This window comes from Herpailurus yagouaroundi, unplaced genomic scaffold (assembly GCF_014898765.1).
Source record: "Herpailurus yagouaroundi ecotype Mexico unplaced genomic scaffold, PumYag 194, whole genome shotgun sequence".
NCBI classification, from domain to species: domain Eukaryota; kingdom Metazoa; phylum Chordata; class Mammalia; order Carnivora; family Felidae; genus Herpailurus; species Herpailurus yagouaroundi.
The window spans coordinates 428,678-452,869 of NW_024412425.1; the positions used below are offsets into that span (position 1 = coordinate 428,678).

The window sequence follows — 24,192 nt, forward strand, 5'->3', positions numbered from 1 at the left end:
GCCAAATGCCCAGGTCTCCTCTGTTGACCTGCCCTTGCCACGTGCACAGGCTTGGCATGCACTCACCCATGCTTGGGTCACGCTAAGTGTCAATTCACTTGGCAGGCAGAAATTCACGCTCGGTGCACACTCCAGTGTTCAGACATGCGAGCCCACCCTGGGGGACACGGTGACCGGTCAGCGTGTGCCCGTCTGGCCGGGAGGCTGGGAACGCCATGCTGGGTGTGCAGCAGCGTGGGGCTGGCCACATGGGGGTCAGCTCGTGCCAGTCCACATGGCCACACGCTACATGCTCAGCACGTACTGGTTCACGTGCATTGCACACAGAGAGCCCAGCACGTGCCAAATACATGCTAAAGGCACAGCACGTGCTGTGGGTTCAGGATTTGCCAAGCCACACCGCTGACATGCTGAGGGCTCAGCAAGCACTACGTCTCCAGGAGAGGCCCATGCCAGCCGTCCCCGACCCCGACACCTCACTTCACATCACTGAGCCAGGCACAGGCTGTACAGACAAGTTATTTACTTCTTCTTATAACCTTGAGCCCTCTTTGCCCTGGAAAGGGGGGTGGGCCGGGGGGCCGGGCCCAGCATGCACCCCCATTTCTTTGGGGGCTGATCCCTCCCCCAGCTGGGCCGGGTCCTGGGGCCACAGCGTCAGGCTGGCAGGGGCGGAGGTAGAGGTGGGAGAGAAGGGGAGAGCCAGTGGAGCCACAACGGGACACACAGAAGCGGGGGCACGGGGACAGGGGCCGGGACCCGGGATATCTGGGTCCGTGGGGGCCTCGCAGGCCTCGGCCTGTCTGTGGGACCGCGGCCTCACAGCAGGCGACAGGCATTGCCCACGCTGTCAGCTGAGGTGTCAAGGTCATGGCTGTAAGGGGAGTCCCAGTCCCTTAGGAAAACGGCCTCCAGCTGGCTCCTCAGGCCACCACGCCCATTCTGTGTCACCAGCAGCGAGGTGCCCGCCGTCTCCGTGAAGTAGCTGCCAGACCAGTTGGAGGTTCCTGCCGGGTGGGGTCAGAGAGTCAGAGCCCACGGCTGTGACCGGACTCCCTTTCCATCCCCCTGGCGGAGCTCAGGACACTCACCGATGTAGGTGGCGCGTTCGGTCACCATGTACTTATTGTGGTTGACGCGGGCGTATGGGATCCGGGTCTGGGCCTCATCCGCAGGGACCACAAAGAGTTTCTGAGGGCGAGGGGAGAACGAGAAGGAGCGTGAGATGCAGGGTGGGGTTGGGGACAAGCCAGGGGCTGGGGTGGGGAGTGGAAGCAGGTTTGCAGGACTAGGGACTCAGCTGTTTCCCACAGAACTGTGAGAGCCAGAACGGGGCCCAGCGGAGTGGGTGTCTGCTACCAGGGAGGAACCAGCTGCCTTGTTTGCCATTCCTTCTAGAACAGCTCCTATTCGTCCCTTGGGTCTCACCACAGATGTCCCCTTTTCCAAAAAGTCCTCCTTGACACCCCCCCCACTGGGGCAGATGCCTCCCGGGAGGACCCCCCCCCCCATCCTGGCCATGATGCTTCCGTCCATGCCTCCTCCGTCTGGGTCCTGCCCCCTCTCCCTGTGCCCTGTCCTCCTGGCTGGACCCACCGTCTCCCCCTCGTGGCACGGCCCTGTCCATCTGGGTCGTCCCTGTCGGGTGACAGGTGAGCTCCTTGAGGGCTGTCTTCAGGTCCGAGGGGTAGGTCCGGGGGGGGGGCACTTACCACCTGGATGTCGGAGTGGGTGTGGTTGTCACGCAGCGCGGCCAGGGAGTGCAGGAAGGCCCGCATGGATGGCTCAGAGTGTCCCCAGCAGCTGACCAGCAGGCGCACCTTGACGCCCCGCTCATAGGCAGCCCGCCGGAGCCCGTCGTCAATGGCGGGCCAGAACCTGGGGGATTCAGAGGACAGCTTGACCTACGGCCTCACCCTGAGGCCTGCTCCAGCTTCCGAGCGCCCTCGAATCCCAAGACCGCCCTATCTCTGGCTCCCAGTTCTGTCCCTGCCTCCTTAAATCCCACGTGCCCCATCCCGTTTCCGGCTCCCACTCCTGCCCCCCAAGCTCCTCATCCTGTTTCCAGCCCATACTCCCTGCTCCCTAACTTGAGAAATCCTACACCGCGCAACCCCTGCCCCAGGCCTCAGGTCCGCCGCCCTGTCCCCGACCCCCCAGTACTGTCATCCTTTCCTCTGTCCCCCCCCGCCCCACCCCGTCTTGAGTATCCAAATCCCCCATCCCCGTCTCCTCTGCCTCTCCCTGTGGTTTCCCTTTGCCTGGGTCCCCTGCCTGCTTTGTGGCCTCATCACTCTTGTCTCCCACTGCCTCTTCCATTCATGGTGGTTGCCCGCCTCAAGCCCCGTCCATGCAGCAGTGGCACCTGCGTGGGTGGGAGAACTCCATGGTGGGCAGGTAATTCATGACCGCAACGTAGATGAAACTCCGGGCGTTGTCCACCACATTGAGCAGGGCCTTCAGATCTGGGGTGCGGCCACTGGGACACAGTGGTGGGGGCGCACTCTGCAGGGAGGGGGCAGTCAAGACACGTGCCTTGCCAAGGGTGCCATCATAGTGGACCCCAGGCACAGACAAATTGTCCCAAGCCAGGTCCTGTGGATTGCACTGAATTCTCAGCCTCTGGGAAAGGTTGGGATAATTACCACGTCCATTTTATAGGTGAGGAAACTGAGGCTCAGAGAGGGTAAGTGATTTGCCTAGGGTCACACAGCTGACAAATGGAGCCAGGATTTGAACCTAGGCTGTCTGGTTCCAGAATTCATGCGAGGGGCACCTGGGTGGCTCAGTCGGTTAAGCATTGGACTCTTGATTTCGGCTCAGGGCATGATCTCACGGCTCATGAGTTCAAGCCCCACATGAGGCTCTGCACTCATAGCACAGCCTGCTTGGGATTCTCTCTCTCTCCCTCTCTCTTTGCCCCTCCCCTGCTTGTGCAAGCTCTCTCTCAAAAGAAATAAATAAACATTAAGAAAAAAGAGAATTTACGCTCTAACACAGGGGTTCCTGACATAAGGGTCCTGGTCCAGCACAGACAACATCACCTGGAACTTGTTAGAATTGCAAATTCTTGGCTGGGGGAGGTGGGGGGGGGGCGGGGGGGGGCGCCTGGTGGCTCAGTCAGCTGAGTGTCTGACTTTGCCTCAGGTCATGATCACACGGGTTCGTGGGTTTGATCCCTGTGTCCGGCTCTGTGCTGAGAGCCTGGAGCCTGCTTCACATTCGGCGTCTCCCTCTCTCTGCCCCTCGCCTGCTCATGCTCTGTCTGTCTGTCTCTCTCTCTCTCAAAAACAAACATTAAAAAAATTAAAAGAAAAGAAAAAAGAATTGCAGATTCTTGGGCTTCACTGCACACGGCATACTGAGCCAGGGTGCTGGGAGGGGGCCCAGGAGTCTGGGTTTTAACAGCCACCCTCCCCGCCCGCCCCCTGCCCCAGCGCCATGCTTCTGATGCGTGCTCAGGTTTAAGGACCTCTAATCACTTTTGTCCCTGACTTGCTCATTGCTGACCTTGCCTATGTACCGTACCACACCATGCCCTTTACCTATTTCCCTCCATCCTCGTGACAGATGAGCAAACTCAAGCTCTGAAGGGGAAGTGGTAACAGGGGAACGCTTAACCTTCCTGGCGAGGCCACCAGAGCAAAGGACCCCTGTAAATCATGGGTCCCTGCATCCGTGCCTTTGTGTGGCCCTCCACCAGGACTCTGGGCTTGGCCAGGTCACTTGCTCAGGGGGACCAAAAGGCACCCAGACTGGCCGCCCCAACTGGTGAAAGTCTCAGCAGCTGAAAACAGCAGCGCCTCATCTACAGGGCTCAGCGTCTGCCACAGGCGACCGCGGATGCTGTCCAAGAGAACCTTCCACAGCGATGGAAACGTTCTATATGTATCTGCACCGTTCGGTGTGGTAGCCGTCTGCTGCATGTGCCTACCGAGCACTTGAAATGTGGCTAAGGCAACCAAGGAACTGAATTCTTGGCCATGTTTAATTTTAGCCGATTTTATCGCTTCTCGGCCTTTTGGCTAAGATCAAGTGTAATTTTAGCCGATTTAAACGCAAAGAGCCGCTCGCTATCTGGGACAGCACAGAGGCACCGGGGGCTTGCATGAACACAGCTGTACCTCCCTAGAGGTGGCAGGAGAGAAAACCGAGGCCTAGGGAGGTTGGGACATGGCCCCGGCCCCAGACCAGGCAGAGTGAGCCAGAGTGAGTGGCCAGGATGCCCCCTCCCCATCACTGGGCAGGGTTAGGCAGAGACTGTGACAAGGCCCCTCTTCCCAAAGACTCACTGCCAGGTAGGCCAGAGCAGGGGTTCCGTTGAGACAGATCTCCATCGGTGTCTCTTGATTGTAGCGCGTATCATAGGGCCGGGGCCAGGTTGATGGGATGGAGCTGCCCGCCTGGCCCAGGTACCAGTAGGCCTCAAAGATCTTGGTCAGGTCCCGAGCCAGGCAGCTGCAGTTGTACATGACCACGCCTAGCTCCTTGACCTGTGGGAGGGCAGTGCTGAGCCTGGGGGTGGTAGCCTGGCACCCACGGATGGCATGAACACCCACAGCCCCCTCTTCCACCCCCCTCAGCCTTCCTTCCTGCCCCTTGCCTCTCAACCTCCCCATCTTTCTGCCCCTCCGTCCCCAGCCCCGCCGCCACCCCCAGGACTAAAGTCCTAAGACGGGCGTGGATTTGACTCAAGCCGAAGAACTCGTCAAGTTCTGGCAAAAATCCTTTGGTTATTCTGAAGTGCCAGGTTTCCCAAACTTTTGCCCATGCTTTTGTTTCTACCCTCCACAGAACCAGCTCCTACTCATTCTTAGGGCTCGGCTGACAGCCTCCTCCTCCAGGAACCCTCTCCTGACTGCCCAGACTGTGTCGGGCATTCCTCTGGGCTTTCACGGTCCCTTGGACTTCCCTCATTTCTCTCTCTAGTGACGCTGGACTGGGAAGACAGCCACCAGGGATGTCTCAGCCACAGCTGTATCTTCAGCATCTCCCCCAGAGCTGGTGCTGTTAGGGGCTTGGGAGTTATTTGCTGAGGAAATAAAGGATCATTGCCTAAGCTGTACCTTCTTTCCCGTCTCGCGCTAACTCTTACAGATCTTTCAGCTATCATATTAGCTGTCACCTCCCTTGGAAGACTTTCGCTGATACTCCAGACTGGGTCCCCCATCCTGGCCCTGACCCTCTGGGCTGCCGCACTGCCTGGTGACCAGCCTGCCTCAGCACTGGACTGACAGTTCCCAGAGGTCCATCGCTTACCACCACGTCCCCAGTATCTCCCGGGACAGGCCTGGGCTTAGAGCAGGCACTCAGGGAATGAATAATGAAGGGCAAATCGGTGGACAGGGCCTTGAATGCAGAAGGGCTGGCAGCTGTCATCGGGGATCAGAGGAAACCCCAGGCTTCCGCGGGCGGGGGGGAAGGCAGTGAGGGCTGGGCTGGATTTGGGGATGTTTGGGGAGGTCTGGTAGGAGGTAGGAAGGAAGCCATTGCAGAGACTGGACACAGAAGATGCTGGGATGGAAGAGGGGTGTGGTTGGAGGGCGGGCGCCCTGTGGGGGCGGGGAGGGGCCGGGAAGGGTGGGCGGGCAGGGTGCAGGCAGACCTGGGTCAGGGAGCGCCAGTCCATGTTGGCGCTGCCGATGTAGAAGTGGGTCTGGTCCACCACCCAGAACTTGGTGTGCAGGACGCCATGGGTCAGCTTCTGCATATCCACCATGCGGACCTGGGCACCTGGGACAGACAGGCTGTCGGGAGCCGGCTCGGATGGCCCCCGGCCCGGCACCCCCGACGGCTGCCCCTTGGCTCACCACTTTGCAGCAGGGTCTGCAGGTCAGCCTGCGGCTGGGGCCCGTTGGGCTTGCTCACGGCGATGCGGACCTTCACGCCTTGAGGTGCCAGGGCCTGTAGCTGCCGGAGGACCTCCTCACCCTGTAGGGAGGGGAGAGCCTCTGAGAGGCTGGGCCCGTCAGCTCTCCCACCCCATGCGGCACCCCCCAAAAAAGGCCGTCTTGATTTTGCGTTTCAATTTGTGATCAGGACTGAACAGGCTTTCCATTAGCCGGGACACGGAGAGATGGCTTTACAGGCTAAGCTATGAAAACCTTTCATCTGGTTAATTACTGGTGCTCTGGGCCACACCAGGGCCTCCCTGCCAGTCCTGTCCTTCCAGGGACTTCCCCAAGATCTTGCCTTGGAAGATCAAAGCTTGGCACCACAGGGGCCTCCATGTACCCTCTCAGATGTTGGGGGCAAGGCACGGGCTAGGGATCCAGGAAGGTATAGGGTGAGGCCCGATGGTGCCAAAAACTGTAAGAACGACAGCCAAGGATTCCCTGGTTCCTACTGTGAGCCGGGCCCCACCCTAAGCCCCTTCACATCTGAACTCACAGACTCCTCACTGCTCTCACTGATGAGGCAGGTCTGAGTAAAATCCCGGAGGTGCAGAGGAGAAAGCTGGCATCGGAGAACTCAGTGGTGAAGTGGGATCTGAACCCAGGTCACCTGCCTCCTATGTCTGTGCTTTGTGCTTTGAACCACTCCAGGGGGAGCCGGCTGGGAGGGAGCACTCCAATCATTTTTAACTTCTGTGATTATGTTTTCAGGCAGTGCTTGAGGAGCCCCGCAATTTTAATAAATGTTAAGCCCGCTTCTGACAAAAAGAGGCAGCAGGGGGAGGAAAACAAGAAGGGACCAAGTCAGTGTGTCTTTCAAGGAAGGGGTTACCCGCCTAGGCTGGTCCTTTTCACATCTTGAGGTTTTATGTTTTTTAAGTGTGTCTGTAGACCTTGACAAGGATATAAAGCAAACGCTGATAGGGGGGGCGATGGTTGTCAGAGACCGTGCTGGAATCTGCATGGATTTATTCTTGTAAGCGGCAAGTGCTAGCTATTGGCCCCATTCTATAGATGTGGAAGCTGAGGCCTGAGAGCGGCCGTGACCTGCCCAAGGTCACGTGGCTGGGAGGCGGCAGGCTGGCTTGAGGCTGGGCTGTTACCTACTCTTCCATTTCATTGTGTGACAGGGTCTGGGCGAGCAACTGCTGTCAGCCTAATCCCTGGTAACCAGACCCACACCCTGACCTTCAGAGGCCTCCAGATGACCGTGACAAACGCCCCCAGTCCAGAGCGCCAAGTGAAGACAGTTGCTTTCAATCACCTGTGTCCAACCCACTGTGTGAGAAGTGCCCATCTATCTCCTGGGCTGCAGGGGAACCCCCTTCACTCCCCCCCAACCTCCCCCCAATGGCTCCCACCGCCCCTGCTGCCAGCCAGGGCCCATGTTGCCAGGTACCTGCTGGGCAGAGGGCTCCTGAGTGTGGGTGTCATTGTTGGTGAGAGTCCAATAGAAAGAGGCGATGTCCAGACTGCTGTGGGCACCGGCGAGCAGGCCCAGCCAGGCCTGGCTGGTGGACGGGTTGCTCGTGGAGGCATTGGGGAAGTCCAGGCCCTCTGGAATGCTCTCCACCAGCACTGCTCTGGGGGGTGGGGGGTGGTATCAGCCACAGGGGGCCAGAGACAACTGGCTGGAACATGAGTGCTCCCCTGTCCGTCCACGGGGGATATTTGTGTGTGCCTGTACTCACGATTCTGTGCGTCTGTGCATTTGTTCGTCTAGACGAGTGGAAGGCAGGCTGCGCATGCGGCTATTTGTGCGTGTGTGTGTCTGTCCACACATGTGTCGGAAGATGCCATGTGTGTGTCTGTGTGTGTGCTGGTTTGCTCACAGACACGGACAGAAAATGATGCTGTGGCTGTCATGGGAACAGTGTTGGGGGGAGGGGTTGGGGATGGAAGGAAGGCCCTGTGACAGTGCATTTGGGAGTCTGCAATCAGATCACCTCCCCCAGTCCCAGGCACCGGCTGTGGCTCAGGGCAGTCCCTGCTCAATGTGTAAGCGTCCGGGTCCTGGCAGGGCTCTTTCCCCCCACTGCCCGAGACCCCTCCCCCGCCTCAACTTACTCGCAGGGGTCGTAGCAGGGGGCTGGGCGCTGGTTGGGCCCGAAGAGATGCAAGTCGCCGTATTCCCATAGAAACAGCTGAGTCATCAGGGCTCCGAAGCCCACGACCGCCAGGATGAGGACCAGCAGGACCCAACGAGCTTTCTGTGGGGAAGAGGAGGCCATCAGCCAGCCCAAGGCGACCAGCCCAGCCCACACCTGAGACAGGGTGAGGGTGGTGGCGGGCTCCTACCTTCTCCGCAGCCTTCCAAGCCTCAATCTCATTCATGGGCAGCTCATTGGCGGGCTCCTCAGCAGGCACCTTTAGCTGGGGAATGGGTATGGTAGGGGGGTGACAGGGCAGCTTGGCAGGGTCTCTGCCCTCCACTGCACCCGGCCCCACCCCACGGGGCCCCAGATCCACCTACCTCCTGGTACATCAGTTTAGGCTTCATCTTGCCAGGCAGCCAGGGGATATGTGGAGCCCAGGCGGGGCAAGTGGGTGTGTCAGGGTCTCCAAACTGTGGGGAACAAAAGCTGGCACTGTGGTGGGGTTTCCGGGCTTTGGGGGAACATCACGGAAAGCAGAGTAGTGTCGGGCTCACGGGATCCATTGGGTCTCCTTGTCTGTAAGCACGGGATCACTGGCATGGGGCCCGCCACCCCAAAAGGAGGAAGCTGACCGCTGGTCAGCAGGGTTTTCGAAATCCCTCAAAGTCTAACGCCTTGCTTTCTTCCCATCATTCCATGGTGCCTACACTGTCCCCCTTAGCGCCCACCCTGCCCCCTCCCCCCTAGCGCCCATCCTGCTCCTCATTATTACGCTCCCTATTAGTATCTTCCCTTCTCTGAGCTCTAATATAGACATTCCCAAGAAGACCACTCCGGATGGGGTCAGTGAAGCCCCAAATCTTTGCCTGGCTTCTCGCAGCCCGAAGACCACCCAGGGAGCATTTTCCAGGTGGCTCCTCTGCCATCACCATTAGGTACCCACCAGACAGCTCAAGCCGGGAGCCCGGAACCATCGGGGCCTCACCGCCAGCCCCCAGCCCATCCCCCGAGCCATCCTCCGCCACCTTACCCCGGAGGGGACTCGGTCTCACTCCGCAGGCGGCAGCTGCTACCTCCGCGGGGCCCCAGCTTCTGCCCCAACAGGCTAGGCAGGGGCGGGAGGAAGGAGGGGGCGGGGCCAGACGGGGCTCCGCCCACTGCAGCGGGGAGTCTGCGCAGTGCGCAGGCCGCCTCGGCTCACCGCAGGGAGAAGGGGGGCTCCGGTCCCCCAGATACGGTCCCGCCAACCTGGCCGGGGTGCGGGGAGTACATGGCTGGGGGATGGGCTTTGCCACCCATATCCCCCAGAGCCCCGGGGTGGGGTAGGGAGGGTACAGGTAAAGAGAAAAAGAAACCCCGCATCTTGTCTACAAACCTTGTGAATTTTTGTACCATGGGCATGTATTACCTAGTCAAAAATAAATAAAATTGTTAAAAAAAAAAACCCGTATAAAATGTCAATTATACTCAAAAAATTTTAAAAGCCTTATAAAATAAAGTGGAGCGATCAAGGTTGAATAATATGATTTTCAGAGGTAGCGAATAAAATCAGAAGACACAACTCAAGCTATGGGGTTGGGAAGGGGGTGATGAGCGGGGTGGTGGAAGGAGACTGTGGGTTTTCTGTTGGAGTCTGTTTGGATAACTATTTAATTTCTTTAAAAAAAGCCAACTGATATTTTGATAGGGATTTTAAAAATTTTGTTTCGGAAATCCAGGCTCCGGCTGGAAGATTAAGCAAGATTTCCCATTTCCCATCTCCTTTTTCCCAAGCAGGATTTAAGACCACCGCTGACGAAAAGAATTGAAGAACCCCTCCCCGCCCACCTTTCCCAACACAGCAGGGGCAGGACGCCCTCCCCTCCGTCCGCGCAAGAAGTCAACAGATGGATGCAGAAAAGGATGATCACTGAGAGATGCGACAACGTCAGAAGGGGTTGCCTCGAGTGGCATTTGGGGTGGGTGAGGATTGCTTTTTATTGTACGCCTATTTTCTTTTTAAAAATTGTGCAATATAAGCGACTTACAGAAAAGTAGAGGAAAAAAAAATCTCTGTGCAGATTAAGAAATAATTATAAAGCCAACACAGGTGTTGCGTCCCACGGCACGCATTGCTGAGATTTTAAAAAAGAAGGAAAGAAGAAAGTTGCAAAAGGGAGCTAGGTTCCCCCCGCCCCCCTTCCGCGTTACCGGAAGATCCAGCCTACACGTGAAAGGATAATTTGGAAACCCCTTCACCCACAATGTCAGATCCCAGATTGGCAAGGGCTGAGCACAGCTAGATCCCCTCCTCTCATTGCAGGGAGACAAATGGGGATGGGCCAAATGGATCCAGCAACAAATGGTAACAGACCAAGGTTATTTGGAACTTCAGAGGTCACCAGAAGCAGCAGAAAACAATCTTAGAGGTGGCTGACCGCAGGGTTGCCAGGTGGGCGAGGGGAGGCTTGGGGCAGGAAACATTTGCCTTTTATTTATTTGCAAAAGCCTTGGTGAGAAAGGTTTTATTGAAGAACACGGGGTTGAGGGGCGCCTGGTTGGCTCAGCCAGTAGAGCCTGTGACTCTTAGTCTCGGGATTGTGGGTTTGAGCCCCACTTTGGATGTAGATAACTCTAAAACAACAACAAAATATGGGGTTGGAACTGCAAGCGATGTAAAATTAGGGAAAATAAAGTGAACAAAAACAAAACTGGGGGAGAGGTTGGGCACGGAGGTGCGAGGCATGGGATTGGTCACAATGAGGCCGAGAATTGGAATGGCCATTAATACACCAAAAATAGGTAGAAACTAGCATGCACTTCATTCAGATTATTAGTGACATTTTGGCTTTGAACTTGTATGGTGATTACAGGTCTGAAACAAAGGGTTTACTTTTAATTTCTGCTATATTTTTATCAAAATACACCTAAGGAGCAACTGGGTGGCTCTGTTGGTTAAGTGGCCAATTCTCGATTGTGGCTCAGGTCATGATCTCATGGTTCATGAGATTGAGTGCTGCATTCATGAGGTGGAGCCTGCTTGGGATTCTGTCTCCCTCTCTGTCTCAAAATAAATAAACTTAAAAAAATACACTTAAGGTGTTTAAAAAAAAAAAAAAGCAACCAAAAAACTAGTAGGGTGCTCAGGTGGCTTGGTTGGTTGATTTAGAGTCTGATTCTTGATTTTGGTTCGTCATGATCTCAGGGTTGTGAGATAGAGTCCCGAGTTGGGCTCTGCTCCCTCTGCCTCTGCTCTTCCCCTGCTCACATTTGTGCTTGCTCGCTCTCAATAAATAAATAAATACATACATACATACATAAATAAATAAATAAATAAATAAAATGGAGAGGTAGGTTAGACTGTAAGGCAGTTAATACTGTGGATTCCAGAGCCAGATGCCTGACTTGAATATGATCCTCAGTGCTCATGTGACTGTTTGACCTTGAGAAGTGACAATGAATCTGTGCCTTAGTTTTCCCATCTGTAAGATGGGCATGGTGACAATAGTACCTACTTTTCATAAGGCTGTTCGCTGATTTTACACATACTTACTGAGTATCTATGTACCAGCTATTGTTTGAGGCACTGGAAATACCACTGTGAACAAAACAGACACCAGGGAAGACAGATACAAAAATAAGTAAATTATGTTAGAAGGTAATACATGCCACAGAGAATCAGGGAAGTGGGACGGGGTTGGGGGGGAGGAGTTGGGATTGTCAGGAAAAGCCTCACTGAGAAGGGGATACCTGGAAAAAACTTCAAGGAGGGGAGGGAAGGAGCTACATGGACTTCTTAGAGAGTGTGTCAAGCAGAGGGAATAGCCAGTGCAAAGGCTCAGAGGCAGGAGTGTGCTTGATGTGTACTGGGAAGAACAAGAAGGCCAGTGTATCTGAAGTGGGGTGGGCTATGAGGAGGAGAGAACAGTCAGAGGGGTGACAGGGCCAGATTGTGCAGGGCTGCCTGGACTGTGGTGAGAAGGTCGGGGCCATGGGTAGGGTCTGAGCAGAGAACAGACATGATCTGCCTAGGGTGTTGTAGTTGGCTGAATGCTGGCTTCAAAAAAGATATGTCCAATATGGCCATAATCTCCAGGACTTGTGAATGTGACCTTAGTTGGAAAAAGGGTCTTTGCAGAGGTCATTAAGGATGTTGAGATGACATCATCCTGGATTATATGGATGGGCCCTAAATCCAATGACAAGTGTCTTTAAGAGACGGGAAGAGAAGAGACAGAGGAGACCACGTGACCAGGGATGCCGAGATTGCTGAGATATGCCCACAAACCCAGGTATGCCTGGAGTCACGAGAATCTCCCCTAGAGCCTCAAGGGGGGTGTTGGCCCCGTCAACACCTTGAGTTTGGATGTCTGGCCTCCAGAATGGTGAGAATACATTTTGGTTGTCTTAAGCCACTCAATTTGTGGTAACGTGTGATAGCAGCCACAGGAAACTCATTCATGTGTTTGCAGGCTCCCTCTGGCTGTGTGGGGAACAGACCTGTGTGTGTGGGGGGGGGGGGGTACAGCCAGGAGTTTGGGCCCAAACAACTGCCACGGATAGTGCCCCAATAGCTGATCTGGGGAAGGTCAACTTGGGAAAAGGCCAGAAAGAAATGAAATGAACGAACGAACGAATGAATACATACACTGCGTGTGTGTTCTGAACATACACAATTTGAGAAGGGACTCCTTTGAACTAAAGGGATTAATACCTCTCAAGTGTATAGAATGGACACGTGAGAGGTTCTCAATAAATGTGATTGTGTCAAGGCTCCTGACAAAAAAAAAAAAAAAAGAAAAAAAAAGGCACCATTTTCCCCCTGCCACCCCTAAGACAAGATGCTTTTTATTGTAGGGCTTTAGTGACCATCTCATTTTTTAAATGCATAGGACTTGTGTGGAAATTAAATTATGAGGTTCAAGCTCTTAGCTTGGGTGCCCTTTCCTCCATATCACAGTCTAAAAAAAAAAAAAAAAAAAAAAAAAAAAAAAAGCTTTAGCTGGATTAAGTATCCAGCATCCCTATCCTGATCCCTGGGAGGAAGGGGACACAGGGCAGGGGGAGATCAAAGGTGGGAGCAGACAGCTAGACTGACAGAGCTAGGTTGGCAGGTGCTGGGCATTTTCCTCAGCTTGGCTCAGTTCCTGTGTTGCCAGTAACCCAGAACCCCTACGGGGTCCCTGGGCAATGCCCAGGTTGATCCTTATGCTCTGCTTCCTTGGTCATGGGATGTACCTCTGTCTGCAAGGGTGCCCCTCCCAGCCCAGAGGATATCCCTGGTCCCTTGGCTTGTGCCCTGCCTGCCTTGGAGTGTGACACTACAGCCCACAGAAAAGGAGGAAGCAAAACCCACTGGGTTTCAGAGACACGTGCTGGGTCACAGCTCCCTGAACACCCCTCCCTTGGGTGAGGGCAGGAGATTTGATCCCTCCTCCATACCAGTGTTTTACGTTGCAGAGTCTAGGGTTCAAATCCCACTTGTCACTCTTACTGAGTGACCTCAGGCATGGGGCTTTACCTCTCTGAGCCTTGCTGGCCCATCTATAGAATGGGGATCGTCTCATGGGGCACAACTCATGGGTGGCTCAGTCGGTTGAACATCTGACTTCGGCTCAGGTCACGATCTCATGGTTTGTGAGTCTGAGCTCTGCATCGGGCTCTGTGCTGTCAATGCAGAGTCTGCTTTGGATCCTCTGTCCCCTCTCTCTGCCCCTCCCCAGCTTGCACGCATGTGTGCATGCACTCTCTCTCAAAATAAATAAGTAAACTTAAAAAACAACAACAACAACAAAAAAGGGTGGGGGATCATCTCATACTCATCTAGGGGGTGGAGGCTTGGTGAACTCTGAATGGTTTAAGGGGTGGGTCTCAGAGTCCTACCACCCTGGGTTCAGAGCTTAGCCATGTATTCCTGGGAACCAAGGCTCCCTTCTCGGAGCTTTACTTTCCTCCTCAGACCAATGGGGAAACAAATATACCAACCTCACATTTGTCAATGAACCCATCCATGGGAGACAGGCAGCATAGCAAATCCCCCAAACAAGCTTCTTGGTGACATCTGTGTATCCCCTAGTACTCTGTACACACTTTTAGCACAGATAGACTTATGTGTCCCTTAAAAAGCTAAGTCTGTGCCCAGCACATCACAACCACTCAATAAATGTTTGTTGGCAACAGAAGAAATGGGGTAGAATGGAAACCTTTGAAAAAAGACGTTCACAGGGGTCTCTCTAGACCCAGTGACATTTTTTTATACACAATGATAACCAGCTTGTGCTCTAAGCCCAGAGCAGATGGGTGGGTGCAGATTACAGCCTTTCAGCCTGAGAGTAAAATTCAGTTTAAGTTTGATTCAAGCCACCTGAGAGGGCAAAGGAGGGTGCAGGGCCAGTTGGCTGCTGAAGCACCAGACTACACCACAGGAAATATTTACAAACCTATGGGCCTTCCATGTGGTTCGAAACAGAAACGTTCTTGTGTTTGAAGGAGCTGATTTTCACTTGATTGTGCAGACCCCTTCGGACTGAACAATCGCCTGAGGTCAAGTCTACAGAAAACGGAACAGAGCACTGGTTTTGTAAACTTTGTTTTGTTTTGTTTTGAGCAGTAGAACCTTCATTTCAAAGGACCTTTAGAAGGTGCCCTTCCTAGGGAGAGAAGATGCTTGGTCTGAAAAACAAATGAGTAAAAAACAACAAAATACATCATGATTGGTGAATATTTCTGAGTTGGAACTCCAAAATCTAAGCTGTCTCATCCCTGCTCAAAACTGTTTTGTGGCTCCCCACTGCCCTCAGGGCCAAGGGCAAACTTCTTATTCTTACCATGTCCTCTAGGGCCCAAAGCTGTCTCCAGCTCTCACTTCATGCCTGAATTTCAGCTTTGGAAGCTCCCTGTCCTCCTAGATGTTTCTCTCCAGGGGTCCCCAAGCCCCTCACGCCCACCATGTCCTCAACTGTCCTTAGCAGCTCTCCCAAACCTGCTGCTCTTCTGGGTCCCCATTTCAAGGACAGCTATCCTATTCATCCTATGGGTCTCAGCCTATGTGTCACTTCTTTCAGAAAGCACCCCCCCCCCCCCCACCGCCCTGACTCCCCTGGAGTCCTGGGCATCGTCCTGGACCCTCCACAGCTTGTCCACTTGGCATCCTGAAGGTCTCTCCCACACACACCCTTTTTCTCCCCTCCACAGCCTCGACCTGCCCTCTGGGATCGAGGGATGCCACTCCCACTGGGATCCCCACTCCCGCCACCTCCCTTGGTTCCCAATCTCTATCCAACCCTTTTAGTCCCCCTCCATCTGAATGGAAAATTGTTCCTTTCCCGCTCAAAAACCTATGCCCCGGGGCGCCTGGGTGGCGCAGTCGGTTAAGCGTCCGACTTCAACCAGGTCACGATCTCACGGTCCGTGAGTTCGAGCCCCGCGTCGGGCTCTGGGCTGATGGCTCAGAGCCAGGGTTCCAATAGTCCCTGGGCTTCTCCATCCCACAGGACCTTTCTCTGGGCTGAAGGCTCAGAGCCTGGAGCCTGTTTCCGATTCTGTGTCTCCCTCTCTCTCTGCCCCTCGCCCGTTCATGCTCTGTCTCTCTCTGTCCCAAAAATAAATAAACGTTGAAAAAAAAATTAAAAAAAAAAACCAAAAAACCTATGCCCCCCACCACCCCCTGGCATCCTTACGACAAAGTCTCAGCTCCTCACTGTGCTTCCCAGAGCCCTGAATGATCTCCCCTTAATAACCTCTTTGGTTTACTGTCTCATTTATGTCCCATCCATATTTAATATCTTTCAGTTCCCTGAACTGAAACCACACTTTTACCACCAAACACTCCCACAGCTGCTCCTCCTGCCCAGCACACCTTTCTCTCCTCTTCCTGTTGCTCATTCCTATCAGCTCATGTGCCACCTCCCCTAGGAAGTCCTCCCTGACTCCCGGGCTGGTCCAGAACCACCCCCCACTTTGGGTTCCAATCGTCCCTGGGCTTCTCCATCCCACAGGAACTTTCTGTTTCCCCAGCCCCAGCCCTGACCGGTCTGTGCTGTCACGGCCTGGTGATGGGTTTGTTTCTCCCACTGGACTATGAAACCCAGGAGGGCAGCGCTGGGCTGTCTCAGTCGCTGCAGTGTGCCCATTACCACCCAACACAGGGACAGTAGGTATCAGTTCATTCATCTAGTCATTCAACTAGTATTCAATGACTACTCACTGATAAGGCCTGTGTAGAAACTGGAAAGATAGCACAAAACAGGAAAAAACAAAATCCTAGTAAAGATGACATTCTTTTTGGGGAGTGAGACAATAGATAGACGCATGAAGTATATAGTATGTGCCTTGGAGAAAAACAAGTAGGGGAGGGACATAATAGCCTCACAATTGAAAATGGTGGATGGAGGCGCCTGGCTTATTCGGTAGAGCATTCGACCCTTGATCTCAGGGTCATGAGTTCAAGCCCCACGTTGGGCGGAGCGCTTACTTAAAAGAAAAAAACCACTAAGTGTTAGGGGTGCCTGGGTGATTCAGTCGGTTAAGCGTCCAACTCTTGATTTCGGCTCACTGTTCGTGAGATCGAGCCCCACATTGGGCTGTGCGCTGGTGGCTTGGAGCCTGCTTGGGATTCTCTCTCTGCCCCTCCTCTGCTCGTTCTCTCTCTCAAAATAAATATTAAAAAAAAAAAAGAGAGAGAGAGAGAGAGAGAGAGAGAGAAAGTGGTTGATGTCTCAGTTCAAAAATAACACCACCGCACATCTGGGGGCAAGGCACTGTTCTCCCCATTTCGGATGAGGCAGTAGGGTTCAGGGAAAACTCTGCTCGGGTTGTACAATGTCAAGTCTGTCGGTATGGAGTTCGAACCCGGGGCTCAGTTCTGTTCCAGGATACCACGATGTCGGAAACCAATTCATGAATGTAACATACAGGCAGAATGTCTTTTCCTTGCCACCCGGAGGGAGGGCAGGAAGTGGGGTGAGAGGGCAGGGCCCCTTGTTACTGAACCGAGCGCTGCTGGAAGCACTTTACGTATTCAGTTTCTCACCAAATTAGCCCTTTCCTTAGCCCCATGTGACGGAGGAGGAAACTAAAGACCCAGAAAGGTTAAGTCATTGGCGCAAAAGGACACAGCCAAGAAACAGTGGAGCCAGGGTTTGACCCTGAGCTGCCTCGGGGCCCCAGGTGTAGACAGCCGCCTCTCCTGTTGTTCATCATCTGTAGATCCGTGGCTGTCCGCCACCCCTCCCCACCACCCCCAGCAGCAGCACGTGAACCAAGAGGTGGCATTGGCTTCGCAGACACTCTAGCAACATCTCCTCTCCCTCCCAGTCTTTGAGGGGGACGTCGGAAGCTTTCTCCAAATATAAAGGATATGGTGCTCCCTCTGGCCAGGCTGCTCTGGCCGATCCATCCTTGGTCGAAGTTCTGGAGCTGCTGCTGCTGCCGTTTCATGTCACATCGTGTCACATCAGATTGAGTCTCTCTTCTCCAAATCCTCCCACGGCTCCCGTCTCACTCAGAGTAAAGCCAAAGTCTTGTCCACGGCCCATGACATCCAGATGATCTGCCGCCTCACTCCTCTGGCTTCATCCCCACCCCTCTCCTCCCTCACTGGCCTCTTTGCTATTCCTTAAGTATTCTACGTGTGTCCCCACCTCAGGCCCTTTGCATGTGCTGTTCTCTCTGCCTACAACGCTCTTCCTCGTAGAGCCTCGTCACTCTCTCCTCTCCTTCACGTCTTTGTTCAAATATACCATCTCAGAAGACCTTTCCTGACCACCTTATTTGAAACTGTAACCCTTACCATGCATTCCCATCCCGCGTTTTTCTTCCCCCTTCTTCTAACACATCATAGAATCCACTTACCTGTCTGCTTGTCTTTGACCCTTGCTAGAATAGAAACTTCATGGGTGCAGGGATCTCTTGTCTGTTTTGTTCACTGATGTGTCCCACCATGCCTAGCACAGTATTGGGCATGTAGAACATGCTTGATAAATATTTGTTGAATGAATACCTTGTGTTTGTATTGCCATATTGCAGATGCAGCAACTGAGGCACAGGGATATTAAGCCACCTGCTCAAAGCCATGCAACTTTTTAAGTACTAAGTGCTAGAACCAAGATTGGAGCCAGCGTTCCAGCCCCCAGGCACACATTGCTAACCACTGTCTCACGCTGCCTTTCCAAGGCAAGTCGAGTGAATAGGATACTTACCTCTCTACCTAGGCATTCAGGGTTGCTGAGGTTGGACTGAGGTGTGCCGGGACCTGCCTCATCTCTCTGTACCCCCGATTCTAAAAGCCAAGGGAACCTGGGTCTAAGCTAGCTAGTCTCCCCCCACCCCACACTACTCCTGGATTCCCACTACAGCGTCGGCTCAAAGCTCTCGTTTTGGGGGTGGCAGATCACTCAATCCAACAAGGCAGAAATAGGGATTAAGTATTTACCCAAGCAAGGTTTGTGATGGCCGATGGGCCACCCCCTCAGGTGTGGTGACGTGGCAGAGATGAGAACATGGAGACTGTGACGTGGGGTGGCGTGGGTGGTTGCCATGGCAGAGGGTATCATGACACAGGGAGTGTACCGACACCATGGGAATGATGAGGGCACCCGAGGGGAGGGGGGGAGGTGACAATGAAGAGGTGATGAAGGGGACCGCATGAGGGTGAGGGTGACATGGTTAATAACATTATTAGTCCAAATCTCCACATCAGGATGAGCATATCACAAGAATAAATTTGCAGAATCCTCATAATCGTCCTTGATGTAGGTGTCCTTGTGTGCGTTTTACAGATGAGGAAGCTGAGATTGCAAAGGTGTGATCAGGTGGTCAAGGTTACCCAGGGTTTAGCGGTGGAGCTGGGATTCTGGCACACGCCAGGATGGGACTCTAGCCCATACGGTGGTGAGTATGTGAGAGGTGACACGGAGAAATGACGGCAACACGGAGGCAAGAGAAACAACTGGAAGGCAGAGTGGCTCCTTATCGGGAAAACTAGAAGCATGAGGCATGGACGGTGACTGTTAGGAAGCAAAGGTGACATGGGAGGAATGGAGTGAAAATGACACAAGGGAAGGGTGACTGCGATTTAAGGAGATGGTGACAGGAGGCGTGTGAAGGTGACATGGGGGTATGATGACGGCTTCAGTAAGGACTTCATAAAAGAAAAATAGCAACAAAAGAAGACAGCAGGTGACGGAAAGCAATGGTGACTTAAAGGGGGAAGACTGCAACGTAGGGTGGCAATAGGGACTTAGAACGAAAGCGAATTAAGGCGGCTGACAGCGACATAAGGAGGGTGACGCCGACAGAAGCGGGGTGGTGACGATTTAACCGGGGCGCGACACAAGGGGAGGAATGGCTACATAAAGGGGCACTGGATGACAAAAGGGAAGAAATGAATTACGGCGGGAAGGGCAACATGAAAAGGCTAACAGAGGCGCCGCGCCCCCAGATCGCACAGTACCTGCACTCCGCGTCTCCCACTCCGGGACCCAACCCCGCACGCACCTTGCCGGCTGGAGCCCCGCCCGACCACCCCCGCCTCGCACAGGCGCACTCCGGCAAGACTGCGGGCTAGCGGGGGCTAGGCATGTGCCTTTCTCATTGGCTGCGCTCCTCGCTAGAGCGGGGCGGAGCGAAGCGCCTGGGAGACCATGGGAGGTCACGTGACGGTTGCGGCCACACTCTCGCTGGTGGCGGCCGGGTGGGCTAGAGCGGCCGCGGTCGGTCGGCCCGGCTTCCGGCGATGGGGGCGGTGCTTCCGGGGCGGGCAGCCGGGCCGAGGGAGGAGGGTCTGACAGTTGGCGCCGCCGGGGAGGGAGGGCGGGCGGCGCGAGTGGGCGCGGGCAAGGAGGGTCAGGTGAGGCGCGGGCCATGGGTGGTGGGACTGGGCCGGATGCGGAAGGGATGGATGGCGTTCTGGTTCTGGAGTCATTCTCGGCGTCGCTGTGCGGCCCGGACAAACGACTTCTTTCTCTGAACCTCAGTTTCCTCCTCTGTAGAATGGGGGCCAGAATCTGGCATAGCATCCTCCCTCTGGATTGGAGTGAGAGCTCAGCTCGTGCATGTTGGAGACCCTAGTTCAGCGCCTAGCACACTGCACACTTCGTACTATACTTTTGTTAGTACTGTACTGATGAAAATGTTTGCGCTTGGCATGGAAGATCTGGGTGTGGGGGCATGAAATTGGAGGCCGGCAGATTTCGGTTCAAGTCCCAGCTCAGCTTTGTGGCAGTAGCCTGTGCCTTAACCTCTCTGAACCTCATTTTCCTTATTTGCAGAACGAGGGCTAATAGTACCAATATCATAGAGTCGTTGTGAGGATGCTAATGAAATGTGCATGTGAATCCCTTAACACAGGGCTTCGTACAGTATTGAGTAAGAGCTCCATGTATTGGGACTATGATAATAATGACTCTGAGAGTTACCGGTGTAGCTGGGACTTGCAAGGGAGTAAAGGGTTGGAGGAAGCCCAGAGACAGCAATAGGAAAAACTGGAATCTGGAATTGGGCAAATCGACGTCCTGCCACTTCCTATTTGACCAATTTTGCCGGATCTCCTAGATTTAAGTTTTTCTTTTTTTTTAAAACCACTAATGCATTTTCCTCCAGTCAGTTCACTTGAGATGGACATTTTGCATTGCTGTACTAATGGAAAACCAGCATTGCTGGCTGTGAAAAGAAGGAAAACTTAACCTAAAATGCAGCGGAAGTAGAACAGTCTATTAAATTGTAGACAGAAGCTGAAAGAGATTGAAATAACCTGTGCTTTGCGATTCCACAATGCCACGGACCCTATCAAGTTATACTCTGTTCTTCACTCGCATTTGGCACGGGACTGACAAAAGTCAGTGACTGTCCTACCCTTTCTCTAGCTCACCGAAGGTGCATTTATTTAACGCGTATGTACATAGCACTTATCTCCTGCCAAGCATTGTTGTAAGCACTTGGTGTTTATGAACTTGCTTCATCCTTCTAACCACTGTAAGAATAGATACTCCTATCCTTCTTGTTTTAGAGTTGAGGGGAAGTGAGATCCAGAAAGGTTCAGCCACTTGCCCCAGGGTCAGGGTTCAGAAGTGGTAAAAGGATTTAGGTCCAAGCCTTTTAAAAAAGGGCTTAGCAAGGGAGTCTGATACATGGTAATTTCTTGAGTTTGGGGAATTGTCATTTTCTATTATTAACGTTCCAATTTTCACTGTTCAGAAAGTCAGCGCTGGAGATGGGCTTTTAATGAAGGAGAGAGGCAATTGAGTCCAGCAGGGTGACCTCTGCAGCTGTAGGGAGAGGATACCAGTACTCAAAGGCTTCTGGTAAGCATTAACTGGAACCTTGCCAAGACTGACCACAGTGCCTGGCTTGTAGTAATCGCTCAACCAGTGTTAAATCATAGTCATTGGACTGACTTGGGTTCAAGTCCTGGCTTATAGTTATTTGCTGTGTGATCCCGGACCTGCCACTCTCGTTTGTAACGTGGGGATCGTTTTAGGGGCGCCTGGGTGGCTCAGTGGGGTAAGCGTCCGATTCCAGATTTCAGCTCAGGTCATGATCTCGTGGTTCATGGGTTCGAGCCCCGCATCGGGCTCTGCGCTGATGGTATGGAGCCTGCTTGGGATTCTCTCTCCCCCTCTCTGCCCCTCCACTGCTTGCGCGCGCTCTCTCTCAAAAATAAAAAACATTCAAACAAACAAACATGGGGATCATTTTAACTTTGTTCCCCAGGTGGTTGTGGGGAGACACTGAGCTGTGTATATTCAGTGCCTGCCGAGGAAACATTCAACAAGAGCTACTGAATGGGCCCTGGAATCCGGGAGAACTTGTTTTCAAATCCCAGTAAAGTCACTTGCTAGATGTGGCATTTGGTAAATGACTATACTTCGACGAGTAGGTTTTTTTTCATCGATTAAGATGGGGCTAATAATAGTGCTCAGTCATGAGGAGGTTGTGAGGTGTCGACACGATGCCTGGCTCCGGTTCTGGTGCATAGTCAGTGCTCAGTACGTGAGATTTGTTTTCCTGTCTGACATATCGAACCCTTGCCATGCCCTGCTCTTTGAGAGATGCTGGTTTTGCGGTCTTTGGCCAGTGGCAAAACTCTCCCCAGAGGGGAAAGTAGATCTTAGGAGTCAGGTACGGGGCAGAGTGATGTCTGTGGTCACGTTCATCAATAAGACATGCAACCAAAGCCAGAGGTGGTCAGGATGAACCCTCACTGGAGGTAGAGGAGAGAGTCTCACATCTGGTGACTTCAGGAGAGCTTCACAAAGCAGGTGGCCAGGCAAGCAGAGTGAAGGAGAGCTTGCCAGGAGGACAGGATAAGAAAGCATTCTGGGCCCAGGTGACCTGCTGTGGGAAAACCAGGGGGGCAGGCAAAGCCCTTGGGTGTTAGAGGACAGGCTAAGGTGGGATCCCTGGGAGATAAGAACAGCCACTGCTTCTAGACGAGTTGGAATGTGCAGGCACTGCCGCAGGTGCCCCGTGCATAGAAACTCGCCTGGCCTTACAGCAGCCCTTCAAGGGTAGTACCATCTGGACCGTCCCTGTCCCTATTTACAGATGAAGACGCCAGGTTGACTAGTGAAGTAACCTGTTAAGACCACACAGCTAGCATGTGGTCGAGCCAGATTTGAACCCTGCAGTCTGGTTCCAGGGCCCTTACTCTTCTGCTGTCTCTCCTGTACCGTCAAAATGGGGACAGGGAGGGGCAGACTGTGGAGGACGCCGAGAAGGGGTGAGGGAGAAGGATCAGAATCGGGGGCTGAGGTGGGTAGAAGAGGGCAGAGGGGCTGGAGGAGAGGGCAGGGCTGGAGAAGGACAGGAGGGCTGAGTGGGAGGTTTGGGCCCGGGCAGCGTGGGACGAGTGGTCCTGGAGACCGATGATGTGGACCCATCAGGCAAGGAAGTTTTTCCCTTTTAGTTTCCTTTCAGCCCTGCTCTTCATGTTCAGGGGAAAGTCTCCTCCGTTGGTGCTGGTATGTCTTTAACAGCTTCCGGGCACCTGCAGTCTTACCTAAGTGGACACTGGTTTCCCATTTCTCCTCCGAGGCCCCTCGTGAGGCGGTGGGCCACCTGTCTGCGCTCAGCTCCCCCTCCTCTCCTCCCCTCCGCTCACTCACTGCAGCGCAGTCTCAACGGCTCCGTGTGTGCGGTCCCCCTCACATGCCAGATGGGCTCCTGCCTCAGGGCACTGGACTTGCTGTCCCTTTTCCCGGAACACTCTTCCTCTACAGAACCACGTGGCTCGCTCCTCCACCTTCTTCGGGTCTCTGAATGTCACTGTAGAACGGTCTCCCCTGTTCCCCCTGTTTAGAATTGCAGCCCCTCCCTTCCTGGTCCTCCAGGTTTTCTCCATGACACCAAAGGCTTTCTGACTCACCGTATCCTTATCTGTTCTGCCTGTTTACTTCTCTGTCTTCCCCTCTCCCCAGTCTCCACCTAGATGCCACACTCTGTGTTTTTGTTCCCCTCCGTATCCTTAGCTCCTAGAATAGTGCCACACGCAGAGTAGGTTGTCAGGAAGCAGTTTGGGAACGGCTGACTAGTGGGCATTTACGGTTAAAGTCTTGAGCAGGGGTGTCTTTTGTTTTCTTTTTCTTTCTTTTCCTTGCTCATTCCAGCCAGAAACTTTTGAGGTGTGTGGGAACAGAGCTGCGTACATTTGCCGTCCCTGGGCCTTGTCCCAGGCAGCAGTGATAGTTGTGGTGGCAGCTCTATCCCAGGCTGACTTCCTGCCAGCTGTTCCAGGCTATTCCTGGGCTGTGAGCCCCCAGCCCAGGAACGCTTCTCTGGCAGGCAGACCGACAGGCAGCAAGGGAGGGACGTACGTTACACTCACAGCCTGTGGCGACTCATGGGCCCTTCTCCCCTTGTTCTGTCTTCCAGGCTCCCGGGAGCAGCACCAGGGCCAGGGAGACAATGGTCTCAGTGACTATGGGTGAGTCTGTGGTCTTCTCTCTGGGCTCCCTCTCCCCACTGTCCTTTTTGAGGTATGACCTTGGTGAGGGGAGACGAGGTGGGGGAGGGAGGGCCAGGTCACTGGCAGGAACAGCTGTACCCTGAGGAACGTGGAGGCGGGGCCAGGGCCTCTCCGCTCTGTGTGTTGGCCTCCGGACAGCATGGTCTAGCCTTAAAGAACTTGTGTCATGAAGTCCAGCAGCGCCTGGGTTTTCTCACCTATAAAATGGAGATACTAACAGTTCCTTACATCCTAGGATGTTGTAAGGAGTAGAGAGCTT

The 24,192-nt window shown here is 53.8% G+C and overlaps 2 protein-coding genes across 11 annotated transcripts in view; one reads left to right on the forward strand and one right to left on the reverse strand.

The window, feature by feature from the left end:
- Positions 1–506: 506 nt before the first annotated feature.
- PLD3 (phospholipase D family member 3) lies at positions 507–19,549 on the reverse strand. 5 transcript variants are annotated; one of them, XM_040445844.1, is made up of 12 exons: positions 19,422–19,549; positions 8,368–8,460; positions 8,193–8,267; positions 7,962–8,104; positions 7,294–7,477; positions 5,811–5,931; positions 5,606–5,733; positions 4,293–4,493; positions 2,366–2,505; positions 1,713–1,878; positions 1,092–1,191; positions 507–1,007 (listed from the first exon to the last, which is right to left on the reverse strand). In XM_040445844.1, exons 2-12 carry the CDS (start codon positions 8,392–8,394, stop codon positions 820–822), a joined length of 1,473 nt encoding a protein of 490 aa, XP_040301778.1. In that variant the 5' UTR covers positions 8,395–8,460; positions 19,422–19,549; the 3' UTR covers positions 507–819. The 5 variants fall into 5 exon arrangements, with proteins under 5 accessions (XP_040301778.1, XP_040301781.1, XP_040301782.1 ...); XM_040445847.1 differs by having other exon boundaries at positions 8,368–8,566; positions 19,422–19,532; XM_040445848.1 differs by lacking the exon at positions 19,422–19,549 and adding an exon at positions 18,169–18,187.
- A 175-nt stretch (positions 19,550–19,724) lies between these two features.
- CUNH19orf47 (chromosome unknown C19orf47 homolog) overlaps positions 19,725–24,192 on the forward strand; it is a 36,840-nt gene continuing 32,372 nt past the window's right edge. For 5 of the 6 annotated variants that reach the window (XM_040445859.1, XM_040445855.1, XM_040445857.1 and 2 more), the window contains exons 1-2: positions 19,799–19,817; positions 23,840–23,891. In XM_040445859.1, coding sequence (XP_040301793.1) covers positions 23,873–23,891 — 19 coding nt within the window. In that variant the 5' untranslated portion in view covers positions 19,799–19,817; positions 23,840–23,872. Of the gene's footprint in view, positions 19,818–21,163; positions 21,271–23,839; positions 23,892–24,192 lie in introns of all 6 variants that reach the window. The other variant, XM_040445860.1, reaches the window with a different exon arrangement.

Excerpts from the sequence above, each read along its gene's own strand:
- PLD3 (XM_040445844.1), bottom strand. The coding sequence starts at position 8,394 with ATGAAGCCTAAACTGATGTACCAGGAG. Across the intron at positions 8,105-8,192 it reads CTTGGAAGGCTGCGGAGAAG|AAAGCTCGTTGGGTCCTGCT; the intron begins GTAGGAGCCCGC and ends TCTTCCCCACAG. Across the intron at positions 1,008-1,091 it reads CGAACGCGCCACCTACATCG|GAACCTCCAACTGGTCTGGC; the intron begins GTGAGTGTCCTG and ends CCCACCCGGCAG.